At 32.1% G+C, this 24,435-nt stretch overlaps 1 protein-coding gene across 2 annotated transcripts in view; it reads left to right on the plus strand.

Annotated features, from left to right (window-relative positions):
- The window catches only part of ZFPM2 (zinc finger protein, FOG family member 2), a 543,440-nt gene that overhangs the window by 260,986 nt on the left and 258,019 nt on the right, over window positions 1–24,435 (plus strand). For both annotated transcript variants that reach the window (XM_023496449.2, XM_031947110.1), the window contains one exon: window positions 4,525–4,643. In XM_023496449.2, the coding sequence (XP_023352217.1) occupies window positions 4,525–4,643 (119 nt within the window). The remainder of the gene's footprint in view (window positions 1–4,524; window positions 4,644–24,435) is intronic.

Here is a 24,435-nt window from a genome sequence, read left to right on the forward strand (position 1 = left end):
CTCATAAAAATTAATTTAGTTATTTTGCTGAAATAATTCCAAATTTATATTCAAAATGAGTTGGTTAGTTTATAGATCCATTAACAGTGCTTTATTATTCCTGTCTTTCCATTGATATAATGACTTCCTTTAAAAATATTTTTCGGTTGTCTTTGATAATATAGTTTTTGACCAATCATGGAATTTCTTTTGGTGTTACATAATTGATTTAACTCTCTATATATCTTGAAAATCATACATTTCTCTTTATATTTCTTCCTAATATTTTCTCTGATATACACTACCATTTTCTCTAAATTGATTTTATTCATGCAAAAGGTATGAAATTTTATATAACTGCATTGTCTGTCTTTTATGATCTCTTCAGTCATGTATTTGGTTAAGAATTCACTATCTTGTCAGTTGTAAAAAAAAAAAAGCCTCATGTAATTTTCTAAATTTTATGACATTTTATATACAGTATCCATCGATTATTTTTTTAAAGTTTTTTTTTTTTTGGTGTATTGTTTTTTTACATTGAAACCTTTTCCAGATCATCCCACTCCAAAAGAACTCTATTGTAACAGAGTAAAACAATTATGCTAAGCTAACAATTCAGTTAATTCCCCTAAAAATGAGTGCAATATTCCAGTTATAGCTCTCCTACCTCTCTTTTGAAGGTATTAAAAAATTAATAGAAATCCATTTTTCTCTCTTCTGTGACCACCATATTTTGTCAGATAGTTGTCCTTTCTGTGTTAGTTTCTTTGAGATTCAGTCAAGATACATTTAGTAAACTCTTTAACATGTTCCAGGTTCGAAGTTAAGCATTGAGGATACAAAGAAAAAACCAAAAATACCTATCAACCTCTAGGAGTTTTTATTCTAATGACAGAAACAATACCTTTATCAAATGATATAAATACATGACATATATAGAAAAGATGAATGAAGAAAAAGCATTAAGCAGTTAATGTTTGCTAATTACTAGTCAAAGGACAGCTATAAGGCCCAGTTGATAGAGTCATAGGCCTGGAGTAAAAAAACAAAACAAAACAAAAAAAAAACTCAACATTAAGTTCAAATCCAGCCTCAGATAATTTCACACTATTTGCCTCAGTTTCCTCTTCTATAAAATGAGCTGGAGAAGGAAATGGTAAATCACTCAAGTATCTTCTTTGCAAAGAAAATCTCAAAATGGGGTCACCAACTGTGAAACATGACTGAAAAAAATTACTGTCTGAAGAGCTGATCATAGAAATATAAAAGCAAGATAGCCCCTGCCCTCAGGAAGTTTACATTACAATGAAGTTACAGTATATTTAAAGGGAGTGGCGGCCAAAGAGAGTTAAGGTAGATGAAGTTACAGAGGTGATGAATGGAATCATCAAGCCTTTTCAGAGGCAATAGTAGTAGTAATTTATAATATTGATCATAATAAGAAATAAATGGAAGTTGGGAAGATATGTGTGACAATAGAATTGAAGACAAAATGGTAAAGATGAAGATAAAAATGCTAGTCAAAGGATTTCAGAGCCAAGAGACTTAGCTCTAACCTGGTGTGTTCTTTGGTTGTCCAGTTTAGAGGATGGGGCAAAGGCTTTTGGCTAAAAAATGGCAAATAATCCTAAAGGTCTAGGTACTAGCACTTAGAGAGAGTAGGAAAGGTCTTCTGGAGAAAAATGCATTGAACTGAGTCTTTAAAGAAGCCATGAATTCTAAGATAGAGGAAGATAGTTCCAGACATGAGAGATGTCCATTAATAGACAAGAGACAAGAGACAAGAGATGGAGCTCTGTGTAAACAGAAAGTAGGTCACTGAGGTTCTCTTCCATAGAGTGTGTAGAGAGGAGTAATATGAAAATACTAGAAAGCTAAGAAAATTCTAGGTTATGCCTGATGCTATATACTTGTACCTTTACAAATTATTTCTCCTTGATAAGAAATATTTCTCAAATTTAAAAAATACATTGAAAATATACAACTCAATCAAATATGTTAGGATATTTTTGTTCAGTCCTTAAGATAGAAAAATCATATTTTCAGAGGTAATTGAAGTGTTGGAGATAAACTATATGATGGAAACAACTGATCTATTCCTCTTGGACATTCATTCAGTAATTAAGCTTAAGCATGGTAGTGAGAACTATTGTTTCCACAGAAATGTTAATTATTTTTTCCCTAAATCTAAAGTTTGAATGTCCTTTGCTTTTGTATCACTGATTTTTAGCAGAACAATGAAAAGAACAAACTGATCAGAGTTTTGCTCCAGGGTATCCTGGAGGCAAAGGCATTCCTTTGCCTGGTGGTCCTCTTAAGAAGTATATCTTCCCAGTTCCCCGCTGCCTAACCTTCACTCCAGTTTCCTCTGAGGGACTGGATATTGACAATACTAAAAGTGTTGATCCTACTTTAAAGGGAATATACTTTCCCCTCTCCTAGCATTAATGCTTCTAGAGCAGAATGTCCTCTGAAGTGCCCAGCTAGCCCCTCCCAATCCCTCCCCCCAGCTGAATTTGCCCTGGAGGAATTACTGGTTGTGTTAATTTATTCACTTTCCATAATCTTGAGCTATTGCTAAATTGCAATCATTCACCAAAGGTTAGGAGCCTGGAGGTAGGGGGAAACTTGAGGATTACCATATGAGCACTTCCACTTTGATCCAGAAGATGGGCATAAAAATAAAACAAAACAAAAATTCACTAGCAGATTTATGAATTTGTATTCAAACAATGTTGGTGTCATTTGTCAAATTGCTACTTCAAGATTTTTTCAGCTATCCAAATAGTGAACAGATATCAAAACATATTTTAAATCACTATCACTATCAATATCACAAATTTTAAATCACTATCAACACAGTGATATTTCAATGGCTATTATGATAGATATAGGGTTTGTGGTATTATTACCATTTAAACATAAGCAGAAAAGTCCCAAATATAACTAGACTTTGCTGCTATAATAGCAGAGCAGCGATAACAGCAACAATTATGCAGAATGAAATATTTTCATCAAAATTTGGCCAGTGACTGAAGAGAGAGATGTTCTAACTAACATCTGTTCTGCCAGTCATTTCCTCACACTAGCTTTTGGCAATGTGCATTTAAGAGTAAACTTAATAAGTACAAATGTCCACCTTTTCCAATACAATACATACTGCACCAGGCATGTAGTTCAGATAATGAATGTTTTGTGAAAGTTACATTTTGAAATTAGAGAACTGCTGGGGAGAGGGTTGTATCACTGTTTATATGAATCAGACAGTTGAAGATTTTAAAGCCACAATTTGGGACTTTTTTTCTATTGCTGCCTGCAGTTTTGAGAGATTGCAAATCATGCTAAGAAATTCCCTTTTTTCTCATTCTTTCATGAGTTGGATGTGGTTGATAGTGAGAAATGATGAAAAGGGAAATAATTGATTGGTTCACCCAATGAAATGGGGTGGTGGGTGGAGAGAGGGAATGAGGATGTTGGATGAATTCTTGACAACTATTCTGGTTTCATTTCTATTATTCCCATTGCTAAACATATCCAAAATAAAGGGGACTGTTTAGAAATACATATTATAAAAGGTATTTAATTGAATGAGCATATATCCCTATGTATTATGTGTATATTTACCCTTATATATCTATTTTAAAGCTTTTTTTAAATTTTCAAAACATATGCATAGTTTTTAAGATTCACCCTTACAAAATCTTGTATTCCAAAAAATTTTAATCCCTTCCTCTCCCCTAGATGGCAAGTAATCCAATATATGTTAAACATGTCCAGTTCTATACATATTTCCACAATTTTTCTTTATCACTTTTCATATCATACACAAAAGGAGAAAGAAAATAAAATACAAATAAACAACAACAGAAAAAGTGAAAATAATATGTTGTGATCCACACTCAGTCCCCACAATTTTCTCTCTGGATGCAGAGGGCTCTCTCCATCACAAGACCATTTTTATCATTAGCTATCTAAAGAGTTAGTATACCATGGAAAAATAGAAAGGCCTCTAAAACATCTACCAATTTTCTATCCAAATTCTTTAAATAGCTGAGAGACTTTCATTTGCCAAAGGTTCCTGTTCCTTATTAGTAAGTAAATAAATTCACATTGAGTATCCATTAAAGTTACTTTAGAGTCAAGAGTGTTAAGGGTTTTAACCCTAGCATGTTTTCCTATTTCTTTTTCTTCCATTCTCTCATCCTGGAACAAAGCCATTTGAGGAAGGGTTATTCCCTCTGATTCTTAAAGGCTTGCTAAATAGAAATGCTTTCACAGTATAATGTGTGTGAAAAAATGTAAGAAAGAAATTGGGCTCCATAAGCTAAATTTGAATATAATTATAAGGAAAAGGTTTAGTTTTTTCTTTCTTTCTTTCTTTCCTCAGGATGACAAGATCAGTTGTTTTTCAGACAAGCATAATTAATTCTCATTATATGGGTCCTCAGAACATTGTGCATGTAAAACAAACACAAAGACAGAGGTGGCTGTTGTCAAGGCACAAGTGAAAGTACTCTAAACATGGCTTGTTTTCTTTGTCTGCAGGAGAGTTGGAGATGGTCCAGAAGGATGGGGAGCGCAAGATTCAGAGTCGGCAGCAACTTCCGGTTGGAACAACATGGGGGCCTTTTGCTGGGAAGATGGATCTGAATAATAACACCTTGGTATGTGAATGCTAAGAGACAGTTGACTTTGAATACTTTTGTTGTCCCTTAGGAATTATCTCTGGTCGCCTCCCAATGAAATCACTTAAAACTGGTTTGTTGTTGCTTTTCATGGACAGAACTGCTTGGATTTTTTCCAAGTGGCTCCTCTCTGACAGTAATCTTCGTAGAGTTTAGAAGGGAACAGGTTAATCATGCTAAATGGCTGTTTAGTAAGGTAATTTATAAGGTTCTTCCTTTATCTCCTTAGCCAGGCTAATACTGTTCACATTTAATAACATATACAATTGCCTTTATTTTTAAGATGACACAAATTAATTGTCATACAATTCAGGTTTACATGTGGAATGAGAAATAAGTAAGCAACTTTGTTATACTCTGGTAATATTGTTTGAACTTGTAAAAACTAAGGCCAATTAGAATTCTAATTTCTGTCCTTAACTTGTTCTTTTGTATAGGAGTTAGGATCAAAATAGCACACTACATACCATAGGTATTGCTTCCAACTCCTTCAGTAGTGGTCTTCTTCTTTTATTTCTTATGCTCCTCCTCCTTTTTCTTCTTCTTTTTCTTCTTTTTTTTCTTTTTTCTTTCTTCTGATGTCTTTTTTCTTCTCTTTTGCTCTTTTTAATAATTTGATAACTTTTCATTTTAGATGTTTTATTTTTTGCATGTGAACAGATATTTTATTGGAAGAAGTCTATAAACTCTACCAAATTGACAATGAGACTCATGAGCCCCCCCAAAAAAATTAAAAATCTCTGTCCTAAAGATTTAAAAAGAAGAGTTATTATTGATTTTACTCCTGAAGCTGTTGTGCTTCAATACTTTAAAAAGTTATTTTGTTGGTATATTATAAACATCTCCCCCTTCCATGATTTAGTAGACTTTTTAAAAGATTTGATGCAGCCAAACACATAGACAAATATTACATCATATCACATCACGCTGTGGACCAGCTTAGACAAGCAGTTCCTACAACAGCAGTCTGAGTGACTTAAGTCTCGTCAGCTTAGTAAGACCTAACAGAGGTCATGGAATAGTCACTGGAATAACCTTTTATCATAAAGAGTACCTCTATTTTGTGATTGGATAGTAGAGTAGGCCTTCAGAAAAAGATATATAAATATATTTTCTTTAAAAAATAATCTTTCAGATGACAAACATGTTCCAGGCACCATTTGACAATAGTGATAGCATAGTAAATTAAGGAGAAGTGATCACTTATATAGGAAAAAATGCAAACCAACACTACCACCAATACAATTGTGCAATATGTGTGTGTGTATATATACATATATATATATATATATATATATATATATATATATTTACCACAAGTTAGGAAATAATGACTGAAGGAAATGTAGGGTTGAAATACATAAAAAAAATTTTAATATTATTGAACAAAAACATAAACATACAAAAATAAAATTAAAAATAATAAACAATAAATGAATAATATACCTACAACTGATCTCTTAAAAACTGCCTAAGCAAAAAACAAAACAAGCAAACAAACAAAATTGCTTCTTGATCTTAATTATAACTGCAGCTTATTTAAATTGGTCAGTAACAAGTATGTCATCATTGTTTTTTTAAATGAAATATAAGTATTAAAACTATTTTTCAAAAAAGAAGAGAACAAGGAATGAAATATATAGAGAGGGGAAGAGAGAGGAGAGGAAGAGAGAACATTATTGTCAGTTTGAGAATTGATACAAAGCTAGATGAGATAACTAATATAATGAATGGCAGCTTCAAGAATCAGAAATATTTTGAAAAGCAAGAATGACAGTTGCTCCAATTGTGGTATAAGGATTCCTGGAAGTTTCCAACACTAACTTTAATAGTATACCTAACATTTAGGAATCAAATAAATCTACTTAAGTAAAAAAAAAAATGGAGATGAGATGACTATATTAGAGTTTATATGGAAATTTCTGAGGGCTTTTATGGACTTTAAACTCAATACAAGTGCTAGCATTATGTAGCATCCAAAATAGATAATTAAACTAGTTCACTGAGGTCCTTTCTAATTTGAGATTTTGGGACTCTGAGATCTAAGGTAACGGCTTAAATTTATATAGTGGTTGAATGTCTGTAAAGTACTTTAAATGTTTCTTCATTTGATGCTCACAACAGCCTCATGATGAAGTTGAGATAGTATTATCCCCATTACAAAGATGAGGAAATGTAACCTGTTAGAGTTAAATGGTTTGCCCAATTTCACACATCAAATATCTGAGATTTGATTTAAATTCAAGTTTAAACTTGATTCTAAGGATAGCCACCTAGCTGCCCCATAACTTACATATTAGTTGAAAATCTTGATTAGTTGTTATGGTGTCTATATATATATATATATATATATATATATATATATATACATACATACATATATACCTCTACTACAGCAACAACAAGTCATCATCAATGATAAGTGTTTTCCTTGTGATGTTTTTCAAACATAGGAATGGCTAGTTTTCAGACAAATGTAGCTTGCCCCATATTTAGTGTCCTACATGAAATGTTTCCATTTAGGTAATTATAATAGTTAATATCTATATAATCTTTAAAAGTTTACAAAACACTTTACAAACATGATCTCATTTTTTTTTTTGCTGAGGTAATTGGGTTAAGTGACTTGCCCAGGGTCACACAGCTAGGAAGTATTAAGTGTCTGAGGCCAAATTTGTACTCTGGTCCTCCTGACTTCAGGGCTGGTGCTTTATGCACTGTGCCACCTAGCTGCTCCAGTCTCATTTTCTTCTAACAATCTTGAGAGATGGGGACTAATATTGTTTCCATTTTATCAATTATGAAACTGAGGAAGACTGGATTATATACTCAATAACTGTTTGAAGCAGGATTTGAACACTAGTCTTCCAAACTCCAAGGCAGCTAGATGAGAAAATAAATAAAACCCCAAAAATGAAATCAGAAAGACTCATCTTCCTGAATTCAAATCTGGCTTGACACTTAATAGATCTGTGACACTGCCCTAATCAGTTAACTGTTTGCCTCAGTTTCCTCATCTGTAAAATAAGCTGGAGAAGAAAATGGCAAATTCCTCTTGTATCTTTGCCAAGAAATCCCCAAATAGAGTCAACAAAAAAATTGAAAAATGGATGAATAACTTGCTGACTCCAGTTTGTAACAAACTAACCACTGGGCTAAATAGTTGCTTTCTTATAATTCGTATCCTCATCCTTCAGTCAGCCTCCTTCAGTTTTTAAGAGATTTTTTTTAAGTTATTTTCCCTGCCAATAGACATACTTTAATGACTTATGAGCATATTTTTTTTTAAAAGATAAAACTTTAACTATGAGGGCTGAAGAAAAAAAAAACTTCTCTAAAACAATACTGTTTATATTTTTGAGGTTTATATATTTTGAAGTCTTTTGATATTCACATTATGTATGCGATATTCACATCATGAAGTCCTTTTCTGATAATTCATAGAAAGTAGAGACAATGCTATATGCATAGCACCTTTTATGTTGTAATTTGTCAAGTACTCAAAAGAAAGCAAACAACAAGAAAAAAATTTGGGAGGTTTGCTACTTGTAATTTAGCAGCATTCATTTATTATGATCATCTTTAATAACAAATTAGTTTAAGTTGATTTAGCTAATTGCTTGAATATAGTTTTATTTCCTTTAAGTTAAACATAAGCAAGAAATTCATTTTTATTTAGTGAATAATTATAGATTTTTTCAGTCATTTTTACACATTATCATGTGACATTTCCAACTATAGTGAAATAAATATATTGATATCAGTTTCCATTGGAACATTAGATTTATAGTCTGAAAAACTTGAATTCAAATCCTTATTTAAATTTTTAGCAACCATTTGATACTAAGTCATTTAAATTTTCTGTTCTTCATCTGTAATGAGTGTTGTATTTGATGCCTTCTAATATGTCTTTTTTGTGGAAATTCTATGATCCTATATTTTACTTTTGAAATCTCCCAAGATGATCTTTTTAAAATATTTACTCATTTGCCTATTTTTCATGTAGGTATCACCTTTTTTCAGTTATTGATCACAACCCATTCATGTCCTCCAATCCTATGCAACTATTGTCAGTATTCCTTCAGGAATCCTCAATAGTCAGGGTTAGAGGTGGGTTGGGGACCAAAAGAAATTGGGACCTTTCTTTATTTCTCTTAATATGGTGTGTCAAGTGACACAGATAAACTGGTCATCAGTAATCCTTTGATGATACAGGATTAGCCACCATTTTCAATCATACATCTCTTTACTGCCATCCTTTAAATTAATTGATTGCTAATTGTTACACATATCTACCATGAATCTTTCTATTTCCTTTTGGCTGACCTTCAATTTTGATTCTTCAGAGACTATGGTAACCATGTTTAATATCCATTTAAAATTACTCAATTAAAAAAATGATAACAATTTTACAACAATAGTTGTTAAAGATAATGCTTTAAAGGTTTGTTAGGAAAAGCTAGGTGGTACAATGGATAAAGCAGTGGACATGAAATCAAGAAGACTTCATTTTTCATCTGGTCTCAGATACTTACTAGCTGTGTGAACCTGGGCAAGTCACTTAAATCCTCTTTGTTTCGGGTTCCTTATCTATAAAATGATCTGGAAAAGGAAATCATAAGCCATTCTAGTATCTTTACCAAGAAAACTCCAACAGGGTCACAAAGAGTTAGACTCAATTGAAATAACTGAATTAAGTTTTATGAGGTACTTTACAGATATTATTTCATTTGATCCTCACAATCTGATGATATAGGAACCACCATTATCTCCATTTACAAAAGAGAAAATGGAGGTTAACAGGTTAAGTGACTTGCCAAGGATCATAAAGTTAGTAAGTGTCTATGGCCTGATATGAATTCAGATCTTCCTGACTTCAGATATAGCACATCCTCCATTGTACCTCCCTCTTGCCTCATTATTTCTCTGATTTCTCATTCATTTGGAATAAAATCCTATTTTGTTTTCAATTGTGTCCTAATGGACCAAGTTAAGAGTTAAGATAAGGTAAACACAGATTTGATAGGAGGAGGGTTACTATGTCATAAAGATGATAAAGGCATATCACTGAGATGTTTTTTAATCCCTATAGAAGGTCTAAAGACATTCTTAAACAACTTGTTTGAACAAAACAATTTAGAAGGTAAAGAATATATCCCAAGACATCTAAATAGCCCATCTCTCTAACTCTAAACTCCAAACTATTGTAGTGTAAACACCAAACCCTTTCAGTTTTGAAATCATTAACACCTAGTTTTCAAGAATGTTGTTACCTCCTTTGCACTTCATTTCCTTTCTACTTATATTTTCATGAACTTCTTGCAATTTGACCTTTTTTCTAAATATTCCCTTTAAAAATCTTCTAATTAAAGTAAACAATGATCTCATTGTAACTGAATTCAGCACCATGTTGCTTATTCTCCTTTGCTTTTGACACTATAGATCACTTCTCATCTGCAACTTCTACAATTCTTTGTAGTTTTTGCTTTGGGAATCTTCCCAAATGTATTGGGAATTTTTGTATTTGAGGTTATGATTCATTTGGTCTCCATGGTTTCTTGATCCTTCACAGAACTGGGGGCTTTCTCCTAAGATCTCCTAAATGCTTGCCTTCTGTCTTCAGTTTATTTCCCATGCATAGCTTTTGCTAAGTTTTACATGTTGTTTTCCTTATTAAAATAAGACCTTCTTGAAGACAGGGACAATTTCTTGTGCTTAGCATAGTCCCTGACACTTGATCAGCACCTAATAAATACTGACGAACTGGGTTCAATGAAAGTTATATACAAATGATGCCTAAATTGACGTCTCTAACCTGATCTTCTTAATTAACTAGTGCTAGAGTTGTCAATGTTCACAGGTTTGTTATTGCACAGCTCTCAACATATTTCCCAAACTCCTTTTATTATCTTCCTTATTATCAACTTTGGAGCCACTTATGATTTCCCCTATATATTTGTTACCAGAATTGAATTTTCTATTCCTACAGTCACATCTCTTACTCAGGTCCTAAAAATTACATGATAAGAGTATTCCAATACTCTAATATGCCAGCTTCTTCTTCCCATATTCGGTTTATAATAAACATATCAATAAGATCACAACATCTTTAAACATCATTTTGATCAAAGCAGACATTCTGTTAGCCCTAAAGTAACTCTCATTTGTTCTCTAAAGCAATTTAACATGGGATATTTAGCCTTGAAGGGATTTTGCCATTTTGCTTTTCCACCACATCATGTTTCATATTCTATACTGCAGTTAAATAAACTCAGTTTCTGTTCACAAGTCAGTTCATCATTATCACATACTCATTCTCACATATACACTATATATACATATATATATATATACACATGTATGTGTATGTACATATATATATGTGTGTGTGTGTATATATATATATACACATATATATATTTCACTCCCACCTTAATCCCTTCTACATTTATTTACATTTTAAACTCCTTCCCATCAAATTACATTGCTTCATATTTATTTTAAAACTGAACTCCAAGTAAATTTTTTAAATTAACCTCTCAGCTTACTTACAAATTTGCCCTACTTGATTAATATGTGTTTATATGTTTGCTTTTGTTCTGTCTCATTCATTAATTTGTATATTTTTCAAGAATAGGGGCTGTAAATTGAAGCAGAACTTATCCAGAACAGTGGTCACTACACTCATGTTGATGGAATACAAAAAATAATTTATGAAGCCATTAGGGAGGAAAAACTGAGAACTTATTATGGCAATTATAATTTAGATTTCATCAAAAAGAGTTTTTAAGGCCTTCACTGTGATATGGTTGAAGGCCAGAGAGGTATTCTTCTCTACCATGTATTCTGTGAAGTTTCATCCAGCACAGCTCTTTCCAGTGACAAACCATCTGGGAAATTCCATCTGTCTCTGTTTGGAAACTGAGGTGGCAATCGCCCACTGTGAGCAATTTTCTATTAACTTCATGGATAAGATCAGTCAGATTTATACTGAATTGATGGGATCCGTAAGAGCAGAGTTGTTCCAAGAGGAGACAAATGCACTGACTACTCTAATTGGGCTTAGAACAGTTTCATTCGCTGAAGCCCTTAGGTTCTAGCAATACTGTGACTTATAACCTAGTTAATTGTACCCTTTTTCTCTTGGGGAAAGCTGGTGAGTTTCATTATTGATGGAGATTGTAGATGCCTCCCAAAGGGAGGGCAAGATCCTGACTTCTCTTGTACATTAGCTCCTATGTGAGGAGTTGACAGAAGCAGAGTGGACAGAAGAAATGTTTAAAGGACACATTGAAGTGGAACTCCAAATGTTGTAGCACAGCTGTGGAAAATGGCAGACAGACCAGCCTGATATGTAGTATTCATTCATTCGTTCACGTCTTCATTTATTCCTTTATTTAAATGATGACATCATAGGAGTCATTAAGAGAAAAATCAGTGGTGGACTCCAAATAGAGACTATAAGTGAGCATTAGAGCTTACATTTTTAAATGTGTATAATTGTCACTGGTCACTAATCTTGTCAGTTAGACAGACACTGTAGCGTTCATTGTAAGTGACATAATGCTGAATGTGAAGAATAATGTTAGACATATGGAAATATACTTTTCCTGATAATTAATTACTTTCTCTCTCAAAAGCAGTCATTATACCATGCTTTGGAATCAGTCTCTCACCTACCCAACATTACCCTTCCTTCTATACTCTAATGATTATTTAAGCTATTAGGTAATCTATTTTTACATGATTTTAAAGTCTAGGAACACAGATAAATTTTCAAAGTATGTCATTTATTTACTTCATCTCACTCACTATCTTTTCAGAATGAACTGTTTTTGAGGTTGCTATTCTTGGTCTGATAATGGTCATGGCATATAGAGTATTAGTCCTGAAGTTAGAAAGATTCATCTTGCTGAGTTCAAATCTGATCTAGGACATTCACTAGCTTTGTAGCCCTGGTCAAATCCCTTAACTATAATTACCTTACTTTCTTCATCTGGAAAATGAATTGGAGAAGGAAATGGCAAATCACGACTATTTTTTCTAAGAAAATCTCAAATGGAATCACAAGGAGTAAGATACAACTAAAAGAATTGAGCAACCACAACTTACTTATACTGAGAAACAACTAGGTGGGCATGGAGTTTAATTTCCTGTTTAGTTTTGGTTTTATTTCCTTGTGTTATTTAAATGCTTTTGTTCTTATATCAGAAACTTTTTTCAGATATACCTTGTATCTTAGACATTATGAGCATCTGGTACAATAAATCACTTAAAGCCTGAGGGTTCAAAATCCTTTTGCTAAAATCTTATTCTCAATTAGAAGCCATTCTCAACATGGTTAAAAACAGTTCCAGAAGATACAAACAAATACAAACTATTGGTAAGAAGGGAAAGTGCATTTGGAAAAGAGCTTCCTTGGGGCCTAATAAGTTCTCCACAGAAGACATAAAAACTGTTTTTATACCCTTCTTGACCAAAAGTCCCACAATGGGGTCCCAGAACAGTCTACCTAAGGGTAAAAGTAATTCAAAGTGTCCCAGGCTGTTTTACTCATGAATCCCCAACAATACATGTTTGCTTAATAATCAATCAATAGATTCAGTTCACAAATTCAGATTAGCAAAGGCATTTATTTAAATGGCATAGCAAAAAAATGTAATCATAGATAATTTCCCCCAACAGAAGGGGCATATTTTCCCACAGATAAATTCAGAGGTACAGAGTAGGAAATAGCATATAGGAACTCAAAACATAATGATAGTGAAGTATATGTATAAAGTGCACACAAGGTCAAAGCTATTCACAACTCTGGAACTATAGGCCCTTGGTGTCCTTTCTCTTTCCAAAAGATTCTTTACAAAAATTACAATAAGTCACTCCATTATTCAGCTCTGCTATCTCTTGGCAGATAGTGTGTCCCCTGATGATGCTCAGCTGGACATGTTGCTTCTAGAATGGGATGTATCAACTTCATGAACCAATCTATTGCTTGAAAGGACAAGTCATTTGATGACTATACTGGCTCTTGACTAGACTCCACAACTGTTAAGAGTAGGGTGTGCAGGCCACTTCATGTTTATCATTTCATTATCATGAAATATATTATTCATATTTGTGAATGGTAGCTCAAGGAAACAAGTTGATCCACAATCATTCACTTATTAGCTGCTGTATGCCAGGCATTGTTCTAAGAATGGGAAAGTTCCAGCAAAACAGTGTTTGATTATAAACCCATCCCTCACAATAGTCACATAAAGACCCTCTTTTGTAATGAAGCTAGAACTTCTTTTGTGGGGCCTGTGACTATTTATAACCTTGCCCCCTTGTCTTTAACCACCCCAAAGCCTCTGCTTAAAAGCAAGCCACCCCATATCTCATTACTGTTAGGGTATTATAACACTTCATTGTTGAAAACACATTGTCATTTACACATAGATAATATTCACACTAAGGGGTATATTTAAACATGAATATTATATACAAACCCTTGCATGCAGTATGTCTTTACTGATAACTAATTTGTCATAAAATATGGCAGATGAGGCTGCTGACCCATTGGCAACAACTTTAAGAAAACAATGAAAAAAGTTGAAAATGATTAAAGAGAAAAGGAGAATAGAGTCTGCAAATTGTGGGGCACTAGCTTAATTTCAATTCCTGGTACAACACTGGCATATCTTATGAAAGGACTAGTTAGTGAACTTTTAAAAGGAAGCAATGATCACAAAGAACCAGTGTAGCTTCATCAAGTCATACCAGATGGTTGTCTACACATGTGTTGAATTTTATGGTGTCTGTGGACCCTTCCAACTGTGATTTTTCTCACTTGTCTTTGGTCTAACTCGTTGTTTTACACTAATGGAAGTTGCACTCATATCTGATAGCCTTAGAGATTTCTTCTATTTCATTTTATTATATAACAGTTGTTTTAGTATTTACCTATTCTCCCACTATAGCCAGGATCATCTCCAGTTGTCCTTCTCTATATATATCTGGCCACTGGACCCAGATGAAGCTAGAGGAGAAAGTGAGGCTGGTGACTTTGTACAGACCTTCCTCATTTAAGCCCAATTGTCTTGCATGTCCTTAATCCTATTTTAATACTACTTTAATCCATTACTTTAAATGATCCTCCTATGGCTAATCAGTTAAAGGAAAAAAAAAACTCTTAAGCTAATGAAATGCTGAATAATGAACCACTTGATACACACACAAACATGTGTGCATATATATATTTATGTAAATTTGCTCTAATAACAGTAGATCAGTTTTGATATAGACCAATCTAGAGATTTCAAAGTAATGTTTCCTCTTTTAAGAGGAATGAGAGAAGAAATGTATATACCATATAAAAAATAATAAACCAAAGGAGCTTCTGAATTGAAGTGATTTCTGGGTACTTGACAATAGTCATAGATAAGAAATATCTGCAATACTTCAAAAAAATAGGTCTGTTTGCTCAAACTTTTCTCATACTATCATGTCAACTTAAATCAACTCACTTATTTCAATCAGATCCTAATAATGTTGGACAAATATGCTACTCAAAACCAAGAAAATGAGATGTAGAAATAAGTCCATCAATATAGAATATGCTTTTTTCTAAATAATTTGCCTTTCCAGTCTCTTTTTGACCACACACACACATACATATACACACATACATATATAGAGAGAGCAAGATATGTTATAGTAATAATCTATTTAAATAATAAAAGAATATATTATTCAGATAGAAATCTCTATATCTTCTAATCTAGAAATTTAATAAATACAGCAAAAGAGTCTAATGGTATTTCATTACTGATGGTTTAAAAAAAAAGGTATACATTTGACTTGACAATTTTAGTTGAATATGAAAGCATATTCATCAACTTCATAGAATTTTTCTTAAAATTGGAGTCAAACACAAAAAAGTAAGGTAATGGAATATAGGAAATTTTGGACGATGTACAAAAGTCCTTGATAATCTTCAAAAACTTACAAAAGAAAGGACCAAGGCATATTAATAATCAGTATAAAGATGGTGTTGGTGTTTCTTTAATGGAGAGCTGACCACTGTTTTAAAATAGAACTATCTTTTAAAAAAATAAATGAGTCCTTCTGTTTTCTATTTCAGTGATTTTTCAACATACATTAGCTATCCCCAATGCATATTTCTAAATATATATTTAATCCTTTCCATGCATCAAAGAAAATAGTTAAGAAAAATCAATAAATGATGAAGTAACCATGCTTAATAATCTGTGCACATTTCTTTACTGAGAGGATAATAAGATTTGTAGAATTTAAAGATTCATTAAATATTTGTGGTATGACCCCTTTTATTTATACATGAAGATAAGTAGATATGTAGAAATTGTTCCCCTAGTATCTATTAAGTAGTAGAGCTATGATTCAAATCCAGGTCTTCTGACTCATAATCCAAAAATTTTTATACTTAAGGAAAAATATAATAAAATATATATTTATTTTTAAAAACATAAAACATTTATTGAATTGTTTTGTTCTGTCATTTGACTCAAGTACAAATGCATATTAGTAAATTGTAAATATAGATATATCAATATTATATTGTTTGTAGAATAATTAGAATGTAGAAAATGAAGATAAACAGTATGGTTTTTATATTTATTCACTCATTTTCTTGTCTGTGGATTTAAGAATAGGACTACAAGACAAAAAGCAGGTTCAAATGTCCATGAGTTTTTATACTTTGATTTCCTTTTTATTGTCAAGATAAAATTTTGTTTGTAATTATTCAAAGAGTAATTAAATATAAAGATTTTTTCACATAATAAACATTTTAAAAATAATTGCTTCAGCACTTTGTTTCAAGAGATTTGTACAGGAAAAATCATTTGGCTTGTTTTTCATTTCTGGTGTTGTCTTCAAATGTCAGGAAATCTTTATTGGTTTCATGCTTTCATTTGGTAAAAGATGGACAAAACATGATCACAGATGACACATTGCAATCTTGGCAAATTTTCTTCTGATTCAAGCCAAACATGAAACAAAAATTTTAAATCATCAGCTCTGGATCAGATGTAAACTTTTCTTCTTTTCAGGAAGACATTTAGGTACTACTTCATTTTTATTGTTGAGATATGCTAATAAACAAAACCAAGTAAGGTCAGTAATTGAATCAATAAAAGTCAACAATTGAGTGCCATGTACCATGCACTGTGCTAAATTCCTGGAATACATTTATATAAGTAGGAAAAAAAAAAAGACAGTCCCTACCTTCAAATGGTTTTTATTCTATTGAGAGAAGACAACTAAGATATGAAAGAAATAGATCAAGTGACTGAGGGAGAAAATAAAGGTGTCTATTGTGGCATGGGAAAAAAAACCTGGATTGCAGCTTGGAGAGCATTGAGACTTGGCTGCCTTAAATTTTTTTAAATGGAATTTCAAGTAAGATCACTTGTATAGTTCCCAACCTGTTCAAACTTATTCATATAGTCCATCAAAATCTATGCTGATCCAAAAGGACACATTGAGTGGATTTTTAAACAGGAGACAGCAGGTACCATGATGAGCATTATGGTGCTCAAAAAAAAAAAAAAAAAATATTTCAATGCCATCAAGGTATCAAATACATTTCACAGTTATTTGATATGTACATATGACAAAACTTGGTTTCTACATTCCTCAGTACTCCAAATTAATTAAAAGATCTTTCATAATTGACCACACAGTTATAACCATTTACCCCCTTTTTTTTTTTCTTTTAAAATTTTCAGGCTTAGTCTCTTATCCCATCTAATGTAATCACTTCACTTATAACATTTATTCAACCTCTTAAGTTCCTTTAATGACAGATGACAATAATGCATGTTAGAATCATGGAATTTTAATTCTAGAAAGGACTTTAAAGGAAACATTTCTATCCCCTGATTTTAACAGGGAAGTTAAATGATTTGGCTAAACTAAAATCGTATATAGTAGACTCTGGAATAGGTCTCAGTCTTAGTCACATGAAATTTGAAACATTTTCAAATTGGACAGCATAGCAAAACAAAAACTTTCAAGTTGTACAGCAAAAGAATCTGTAGATTCATACATGTACAGAGAGGAACTATTTTGTCACAGAGCCCAGTATCTTTGAGGTTAACATATATGTGTAATAAGCAAGTTTTGTTTAGTTCTTTGAATCTATCATGGGAGTACTATTAGGTAAATAAAAATGTTAAAATTCAAAATTATATGACATTATTGTTAAATTTTCTTTTATCTACAATAATATAGTTTCCAGCATAAAATGAAATACAACAAATTATTTTTTAAATATTGCCCTACTTCTACCCATTTATAATCCTATAAACTTAGACTAAATACTATTTTCATTTTTTTGTCATAAAGTATTTTAATTTTTTCTGTTTGGGCTTCATCTAAACATAGAACTTTATCCTTGCAAATTCAGGACATTATAATTTAGCATCTCAATAAGTCATCTAGATCACTGAGATAGAATCATATTGCATAGACTTTGTAAGAGACCGAAATTGAACCCATCTTTCTCATTCCAAGGACAGCCCTCTATCTATTACATGATGCTACCTACATGTTTCCAATATGATATGTGAGCACTAATATAATAGAATAAATGTATAGTATTATATTCATTATGTATACTATACATATAAACATACATATAGTACCTGTATAAAAAGAGCTGTGTATGCATAAAGCCACGTAAAACAGAAGAGGAGTGAGGTAAATTTCTAACATATTCTAAACAGAACCCTGTGTTCTCCCTGAAGTTATGTCCAAATATATAATCATTGCAAATAAGGAACATGGAGGAAAAGCAGGGTTTATCTAATCTAAGAACATAAAAAAAATTTAAATAGTCAAAAACACTTAGTGCAACCTCTTATTCACTCAATCACATTGCCTGTGGTGTATGCTATATTTTTAGTGTCATTTATCAGAAAATACTTAGGCTCATATTCAGAGATTTTGGACAATTTGAAAAGTAATTCTGCCTATCCGATTCACTTTTTAGTTAGTCAGGTTGTATTTCAAAATATTAACTCAATTCTTTGATCCTTGATGACATTTTGATACTCAGTTCCACATGATGTGAATAAAATAAACTTTCACAAAATTATGAGTTATGAGAAAGAGTGAAAAAAAGTTTAGAGGAAAAAAGAGAAAAAGTAAAATATATTTAAACTTTGAATAAGATACTAAAACACTTCTTTTCCCAGGGCCATCTCTTACTCTCCATATGTTACAACATTTGTTACTAGCACAAGTCTAACAGTTAAACTATGAATGAGAGTGAGCCTAAGTCCCTCAGTCTGATTCTAATCTCACATGTGTGCATTAACACCTAGTTTCTTAAATCCACTGCAGCACATGCACATGTAAGCATATTAGTCCATTTTTAAAGATACACAGTGATGTCTGCCTGTGTATTTGAGATAAGCATCTGGATGCAAGTATATGTCAAATACAGTTTCTAAAGGAAGACAAGATAACATTTGCCTTCGTTAAAGAAGCTCAGAATTTGTGAAAAGAAAGTTTCTTCTTTATCTGAATATTTTAAAGCAAAAAAACCCCAGTCACTTTTTTTAAGCCTTGTCATATTCTTTAAAAGAAAAACTTTGTGGGGATAGTAACCCTTAAAAGGGAGCAAATATTTCCAAAGGATTCCAAATCTCTCCTGATACTCCAAGGAGAGAATGGCAAAGAATGAATAGCTCATGATGAAAGTCAAACAGTGGTTTGTACCATTACTTCATTAATCAAGTGGAGACATTCTGAAAAATGTTTTTCTTTGGTTGCAGCCATCTATTTTTTGGTGTTAATCTGCGCCCTGTGGCAGGGTTTTGTGAAACGAAACAATGAACAGTTGTATCATACCCCCCCATTGTTGTAGCCCCTGTCAGAAGGAGGAGAGGATGATGCAGGTCTGTATCAGTCTGATAAGGAAAAGAGGATTCAAAATGGTTGTGGAGGGAATCTGTGGGAGTAGAGTGTGCAGTTTGGGACCAGACAAGCTGTGGAATACTGTCTCATGCATCCCTCTAATGGAATCCTGGGGGTTCAGTGCCAGACATTGTGCTTCTCCTTGAAGATTTCCTAATGAAACATTATGATTGTGAAATTCACTCACCGCCAGAAAAGCCAAGGTTCAAGATGCTGCCTAAGTTATTCCATCGGTTATCTAGGCTTGGTCAATCCAGGTTTAAAAGAAAAAAAAAGGCAACCAATTCCTATTTTTACTCTCCAAAGGACTGAAGTCCTTGCCATTTGCAATAGAAACCCACTAAGAAGACTGTTTATGTCTGTGTGTGTGTATGTGTGTGTATAACTCAAAACTTTTTTTCACCATATGGATTCTATATTGGCACACATTTCTGTTCACATGTGATTTGGCTAAGTTATTCTAAATCCTAAATACCTTTGTTATCCACTGGGATTTTCTTTTTTTCTTTTCAAATGGAATACACATGATATTTTGCTTTGAATTATTTTAAAAACTCAAAAACAGTTTATAAAATCTTGCATCCAAGAGGTCTCCAGTGAATTTCACAAACCAAAGCTTGCTTTAAAGTAGCTAATGGGGTATTGTTTTACCTGTACTGTATAGGCAGGGACTTCTCTATCAGCATGTAGCACCAGTTCAGGAATATAACACAACAGCATGCAGGGAAGCAGAAGGTAAACTACGCTAAGATAAAATTAGGGACTTATTTTCGTTTGTCTTTTGCCTCTCATTTCTTGGGAATAACCTTTTAAACAATTCTTAGCATAGAATTTTTTCTAAATGTATAAAGTCAGTGTTTCCTCATAGGGTGCATTGTTACCAGGATAAGATGAAAATTTACACAGTCAGAAAGAGTTAAAAAACAAAGTGGTTGTCAGGAGGATGAATTGTAGGTGATGACCTTACATACCATGGAGAGTACAATGCTTAGGTACTCTGGGTTGAGTAGCAGCCAAGTGTGCCCCCCTTTCTGAGGCCTTGCTGATAGAGGGCTACTCCCTCCACAAGTCCTAATCTTGTTCTAGTGGGTTTAACTTAGACCTTTAACACTATGTGACTACAAAGTCTGTATTTAATCACAAAGAGATACACTATAGTGAAAATGACATATTTACGGATGTCATTTCAAAACATTCACTACTTTTCCAACAGACTGTCATTGTATAGTACTTTTGTAGTTTTTTTTTAAAAAACTACCTAGTTTTATTTCCAAATGTAATAACAACACAACTATAAGGATCTCTCTCTTTCTGTATCTCTCTCTTTCTCTCTCTCTCTCTGTCTCTCTCTCTCTCTCTCTCTCTCTCTCTCTGTCTTTCTCTATTTGCTCTGTTTGTATGTGTGTGTGTTTCCCCTGGTCAAAAGTTCTATTTTTTGGTCAATGAATGTATATCTCACTGGTCTCAAAAGAGAATTCATAAAAGAATATAAGTAACTCAATGCAGATTCATAATCTTGACTTTATAGATGTTCAAATAGTTGGTTAGGATGATTAGTAATTGATCTGTACAATATATGTTTATAAACGTGTATATATGCATACATGTATGTGTATGTACATACATGTATGTGCATATGTATGCATGTGCAACTTTTATTTTATTGTTTTTTTGGCCAAATATATCACTATTGTGGTATTCTAGGATTAAAAGAGTCAGCCACCTAGTCACTTCCACAAAAGAAATTCATTCTATAAATTGTCTAATGAGTAATCTGCCAACTTTTGCTTTATGTACTACCTGTTTCAGATAGCATATAGTGGTGAGAATACTGTTTGATTCTGAAATTAAAGGACTGGGATTCAAATCTCACCTCTAAAATTATCTGTGTTGTTTTTGTAAGTCATATCCTTACCAAATATCTGTTTTATCCATTCTAAAATGTGAAAGTTGAATTAGATAGCCTCTGAGACTCCAGTTCAGGTCTCGATCTTTGATCCTATGTCCTCCTGAAGAAATCCATTTGGCTTTTTGGGACAGTTCTAATTGTGGAGAATATTCCTCTAATATCAAGCCTAAAGATATTCCAAAATTTTTATCTTGTAACCTGTTGTCTAAGACCAAACAGAAAAAGTCAAATCCCATCCTATACAACTGCCTTTTAAATGTGTAAAAAATATAAATATTCATCTGTTCTTTTTCTGTTAAATTATGGGTTTTATGGTCATTCAGATCCTTATAAAATCTAACATTCTCTGAGTATAAAATCTCATGATTTTAAATATTGTATCTTGAGTTATCACCATATGTTAACATTATATATATATATATATATATATATATATATATATATATATATCTTTATATTTCCTTTTTGCATGTGATTTGGAAATGTATCATCAACTATTCAATTATAAGGTAGTGGTGTGTACAATCTAAAATATGTTCTATAATAAAGAAAGACTACAAATTTGGCAAGCACTAACAACTATGGAAATAGTAGGTCTCTCAATAATTTCATTAAGTTCACCCTTGCAGTTTTGCATGTCTTGACTTGTTCTTGAAGTATAACTCACCTGTGTATAGATTTACTATGCTTGAAGGAGAATCAATATAAGAAATATGGAAAATGGTAAATTATAATGTGATAATTCACTTTAAAATAGGATTGCACCTTTTAAATATTCTATTATTTATTTATGAGAATTTTAATATAATCTAACTTATCAGGGGAAAAAAATCCTTTGCTTAAGGTTGTACATCTATAATGAAACTAATTCCATTTATTGATTACAGCAAGGTGGTAGATTCTGAGGATTATTTCTGCTAACATTTCATTCTGAAAATTTCATTACTTGGCAAAACCATAAATGTTAACTTGTCCTTTGCGTACTAATAATATAAAAACATAAAAATGTTTGGAGTTCCTCAATAAGTAATTTAGAAATTTAAAATTTGTTTTAATATTTTAATATTAATTATATTTATTTTATTTATTACATTTATAATTATTTTTAATAATTTTAATATTTTTAAGTGAAAAGATTTTCAAAAAAGTTCTTCTCTCTTAAAACAGTGCCTGGAACAGTTTATTGATTGATTAAAAAGATACAAAATGCTAAAACCAAAAATAAAGCAGGATCTATGAAAGAAACTATAAAAACAGTGGCAAGTTTAGTAAAAAGTGAAGGGGGAAAGTAAGAGAAAAAGAAAAATTCCAATGTCTATCTGAAAAAATATTCTATTCAGATTTTGCTTTTTAAAAATATATCCCAGCATTCAAATCTTTGAATATCAATAGTTGAGAATTTTAATGAAATAAAATATCATGTGTATCTTATAACTATTCAGTTCTTACCATTTTCCTCAAATGTTTAAAACAAAAGATGTTTTCAAGTTTTAGTAACTCACATATTTTAACTTCAGCTCTGTATAACTACATTAATTTTCCACTCCCATTTGTAAGCTAGAAAAACATAGTGGTGCTGTCAGTGGTGTTATTATTATGTGACTGTGGAGAGACTTGCTGTAAATCTTACATACCACTTGAATTGCAGAAGACAGTTACACTTCATTTGTCAAACTATATGAGCAAGTCTGTCTATCTGTCCTTCTCTTTATAGCTCCTTATCTACTCAAAGATTTGAAAAGAGGACTAAGTCATCAGGTGTCAGTTGTGATGACCCCAAAAGGAAAGGTAGCCGACTATTTTTTGTTGTTGTTGCTGAATCTTCTCAGTAATAGTCCTCATAATATGCCTGAGTACTGAATCCATTCTCTCCTAAAAAGAGCAGAGAGAAAGAAAGAGAAAAGAAAACATTTATACTATACCATATTGTGTTCCTTTTATTCTTTCTCCTGAACTGTATAGATTGGACTAAGTATCTTTTGAGGAACCTGTCTATTTTAGTATCGTGTGATTCTGTGATATACTAAGACTCTAACAAAAGTACATGTTCTATTTAGCATTGATAGAATATTTTCAACCATCCCTATTAGATTTTCCAATATTATTGTTCCAGTTTCATAGATATAAAACTGAATGTGTGATCAATAAGCACTCTTTTCTCAATGTGAAAAGCACATTCATTCTGTGTTATATTAAGATTCTGGAGCCTACAATCCTGAAAAATGGACAGAGTAATGAACCATAGTCCAGAAGTCAGTGTTTTAAGGGATAGAAATCTAAGACATGTGACCTTCTAAGGTTGGAGAACACCAGTGTTTATTCAGTAAACTGAACTTCATATGTCTAATTCAACTACCTGAATTGGTGTATAGTTCTCTTTTATAATATTGAAAAGAAAAGAATATACTATAGATCTTATTAACAACTGAATATACTGTCAACCTGATAAAAAAGAAAATAAGTTATGTAACTCCTTTAGGTATTAATTAACTTTTTATAGGATTCCACTTATATTTATAATGCTCTTTATACCATTAAGCATCAGATATTAAATCAAGATGGAGTTTGTTATTATTCTGTGTCCTCTTATTTATGAAATGTGCAGTGTCTTTTTCAATTTTTTTTTCCATTAGCACACTCTGAAATATAATGGCATCTGAAGTAACTAGAGGAAAACAGCATTATCATTTTATAAATGACAATATAATTAAAGATGATACAGATTTTTAAAAATATTTTAGCCATCCATTTTTAACTGAATTATGTGAATAAATCACCCTGTATTCATGATATTTAGAGCATTATATTACATCTATAGAAAATCTTTCCATTGTTCTTAGGAGAAATCCACAGAGAGAATTTAACATTTACTATCCAATATGATTATTCTTAATTTGGTATTACTGCCTTATTGAGATT

The sequence above is a fragment of the Sarcophilus harrisii genome, chromosome 1 (assembly GCF_902635505.1).
Source record: "Sarcophilus harrisii chromosome 1, mSarHar1.11, whole genome shotgun sequence".
Lineage (NCBI taxonomy): Eukaryota > Metazoa > Chordata > Mammalia > Dasyuromorphia > Dasyuridae > Sarcophilus > Sarcophilus harrisii.